This window comes from Bombus impatiens, unplaced genomic scaffold (assembly GCF_000188095.3).
Source record: "Bombus impatiens unplaced genomic scaffold, BIMP_2.2 scf_0197, whole genome shotgun sequence".
NCBI lineage: Eukaryota > Metazoa > Arthropoda > Insecta > Hymenoptera > Apidae > Bombus > Bombus impatiens.
This window is the reverse complement of record NT_176616.1, coordinates 817,391-821,096: the sequence shown is the minus strand read 5'-3', so window position 1 is coordinate 821,096 and position 3,706 is coordinate 817,391. Positions and strand designations below refer to the sequence as shown.

General features: G+C 42.0%; 2 protein-coding genes across 10 annotated transcripts in view; one reads left to right on the top strand and one right to left on the bottom strand.

The window, feature by feature from the left end:
- The window catches only part of LOC100743303 (E3 ubiquitin-protein ligase MYCBP2), a 265,639-nt gene that overhangs the window by 14,628 nt on the left and 247,305 nt on the right, over nucleotides 1-3,706 (bottom strand). The gene's annotated exons all lie outside the window — the stretch shown is intronic.
- LOC100743661 overlaps nucleotides 1-3,706 on the top strand; it is a 37,971-nt gene that overhangs the window by 12,499 nt on the left and 21,766 nt on the right. Inside the window, exon 1 of one of the 2 annotated variants that reach the window (XM_003487716.4) lies at nucleotides 7-661. The exons of the other annotated variant lie outside the window; for it this stretch is intronic. Within the exon in view, the coding sequence (XP_003487764.1) occupies nucleotides 455-661 (207 nt within the window). The 5' untranslated portion in view covers nucleotides 7-454. Of the gene's footprint in view, nucleotides 1-6; nucleotides 662-3,706 lie in introns of those variants that run through there. 2 annotated transcript variants of the gene reach the window in all.

Genomic DNA, 3,706 nt, shown 5'->3' with positions numbered 1-3,706 from the left:
TATCCGCTCGAGCAGTTTTCCGTCCACTTCTGATCTCCCTGTCCTCGAGCGCGTTCCGGATCACTCGACAGAAATCCTGTTCCGAAAGGATACAGGGATAGGCGCGATCGATACCTTTCTAGAGTCTAAAATCCAACGATCCGTGGTATTTGCCCTGACCTTTGTTCGTATCGCAGCATTAAAGCATCGAGCAGGGTGTGTCTATAAGAAGTTTTCTTTACAAGGAAAGTTTTCAAGTGTTCGATCAATCGAGACAGATGTAACCGACTTCGAAAAAGAGAAAGAGGGGTCGAGGAAGATCCAGATCGATGAAAGTGTGCCTTGCGTACGAGTAACGGTGTGCTGTAAACGATGTGAGGAAGATCTTCGCGCAAGAGAATCGAAGGCGATCGATCGCGGTCGTTGAACAACGCGGCCTTTTGTTCCCTCGGAGGATCGTCTTGGATCAACGAAGATGAGCGGCAGAAGAAGAGTGTTTAGTGCCCTGAATGGGCTAAAGTGTGATCGTGCTATCGTATGGTCGGTGTTTTTGTGGTGTCTAGTATTTCTGCTTGGTAACGTGGAGAGTGCACCGCCCGGAATATGCGCGATGGACGAGTGCAACTGTACCGTCAAGGCACACCGTTGGGTTAACGTCAAGTGTGTCTTCTCCAACGATCAGGTGAATGAAACAAACAAGTACCCTCTTCGTGACTAACCTGCGATGCACGCGATGCAGATATCCTCAACGAAGATACCATCGTCACGATGTTATACGTCCCGATTCACGTTGCGTGTAGATATCTCTGTCGCTGAAATTCATGTTACACGTAGATATCTTTGTCGCTAAAATTCACAATCGCCATGATAACGATGCTGGAAACGTGCGACGCAAATGCGCGCCCGATGACTAACTCTCGGCTTCCAACTTCGCGCTCTGCGCGCTATAACTTATTGTTAGCATCTCCCGTATATACGATCTTTCTTGCGCGATCTAAAAATGGAATCTTTTCGCGGTTCCACGGTCTAGCTAAATAGTACGTTTACTCTTGCTATAGTGTCAAAACTCAAGCAGCTCCTTGTTCTTAAGAACAAAGGTTTCTTTCAAAATATTAGAAACACGTGTACCTCGTACACTTGAACTTCAACCTTAATCAGTTAACTTCTTATCTTTTGACAATATTCGATAGATAGGTTCCGAACATATTTGTCTTGAGCTTAGAACATTTTCCAAATCTAATTTAAACTCGAATTTAACCGTAGTCTAACTCGAATTTGGCCTAACCTAAACCAAATTCAATATATAACATAACCGCAAACTCAGACCCAACCTCACCTGCACACTCGATGCTGTGATTTACTGTTTTGTAAATGTATGCTACGCCACGTGCAGTAACTCTTGTAACGAACGTAACTTTCCAACCGGATGTTTTCTAAACTTAAACTCGGTATTTCTGGATTTTATTCTTTAGAATTAAATCACATACTATTAGAAAATATGCAAATCGAAAAAACGTTTTCCAAATGTCTTACAAACGAAGTTTCAAATCATGCTTCGAATTACCAAATCTCTACATTTTCCTCCCAAAATAAGTCGATACTGTACTCATAGTACTATTTCTACCAAACGATTACTATTTCTAATTTAACCGTAAATTATTGAAAATCGTTACTATCCAGCATTTACGACAGTCGATGGTGAAAGTTTCTAGAAAGACAGTGTGGATCGCGTTCCATTGCAGGAATTAACGTATAAATCATTGGTCCGTGAATATGGCGGGAATCACATAGTAACGTGCACATGGGAAACTCGAAGGCATAACGGTCTGTACAGGCGTCTCCTATGAGCACATTTTGGCGCATTATACATATCCGGAGTCCCACTTGCCGTTCCCGTTGTCAGCCTCGCTTGGCTGGATGCAGTCCAAGCGATCCACCGACCAGCAGTGGCACGGTACTCGTTGCGAGCCAACCAGGCTCGTTCTCTCACCTTCAGCTTCAAGCTGGAACTTCCGCAAGAAACTTGGAATCGAGTTAGAACGGATGCACCGGCTGCTAACCGGATAACAAATTGCTATTGTTGTTGGCCCGCGTTCTGATACGATGAAAACGCGATGTTTTCTATCGGCGATCAAAACCGTCAACTCAAAAATGGAATTACCAGCAAGAAGCAAATGGCTCGCGAAAAGTTTCGAACCGATGCTTCTAGGAAATGGAAATGCTGAACAACGTAAAATTCAATCTTACTGATTAGGTGTTATACGGTGGCTCGCGAAAGTATTTGAACGTCTAATCATAGAAAACTTTTATGCGCTTTTACAAGATTTTTTGAAACTTCATTAGCACCGTAACGAGGCATGTTTGTCAAGACCATATTTGTTAAACCAATTGAGAAACATATATATAGAAATTATAAAATGAATTATATAGGAATTACAGAATGTATGTAGAAATTATAATTCATAGAAGGTACATATCTACAAATATTCGAATACTTTCGAATGCCACTGTGTATATGTAGTATAACTGTTTCACTTCTCAGATGATCTTATTCTGAAGTTGCCAATGGTACGTATCGAAAGAAGATCGTACTTAGATGGTAATAACGCGTCGCGTAATTGATGGTCTTGATTTCTATGGTTGATAGCCGGGTTAAGTATCGATGCACGCTACGCTTCTTGACTGTGAACTGGGTTCCTCATTATTGCCTATCGGTATTTCGATCAGAGTAACGCACGGCAATGCAAGGATAACCAGTTCTACATAACGTTTGCAATGCAGAAATTTATTCATGGTCCGTTAGCGATTTCTTAGATGTAGTTGAATTCATAAACGATGTTAAAACTCCTTACAGTTCTACGTATCGAAGTTCTTCGTTAAAAACTCTTGATACGAGATTGAAATATCGGTATGTTGCTATTTTGTACTTCTGTTATCATCGAAGTATAGTTTCTCTGTGAAGTGGCTGCCGAGTCGACTATGTATAGTATGATTGAAAGTAATTTCTGTCGATCCGACAAACGCCTGACGCGACACTCGTAGGCGTGACACGCATTGCAATGTATACCGGGTGTCTCGAATCAAAGAATAGAGGAACGATCGACGATTCATTTTTTCTTTGTCGCAAGTATCGTAAACCTGGTTCTAGTTCAATGACATCGTTCGTCCGCGATGGCCGCCGATAAAATTTACTTGTTAATCGAATCAGATCCAGCCACGACGTCACTTATCGTTCCAGCGTAGTTAATTCTATTTACAGACCCAGTACGGTTATTTGCGTTAAATGTCCGTCAGGCTTTCTTTAATCGTGGGCTTTCGATTATGATAGTCAGTTGAATGAGATACCAATGGCGTTGCAAGCAACGGTTACATCACGATAGCGTTAAGTCGACAATTGCAATTGCGATTTAGTCCCCGTGGACTCAAATTGTATTCTTCCACGATCAATCGAAATTATTTTATCGTGGAAGAGTCAAAGATAAGATAAATCTATCTTAGGTAACACGTAGGTACCAAACTATTCGTATACATATCTTATTCATCAAATCGTTACGTCAATGCGATCGATAATCGTATTCCTGTTGAATATTAAGCGTCGATCGTCTCGTCAGAATTCTCGATTCTCGTGCGATAGCGAGAAACCGATTGGAACACTTCCTCGACAACGCACGCGGAGTCGAGCACGTCCGTCATTCCCATCTGAACAGTTAAACGCCACGCCGGTTCG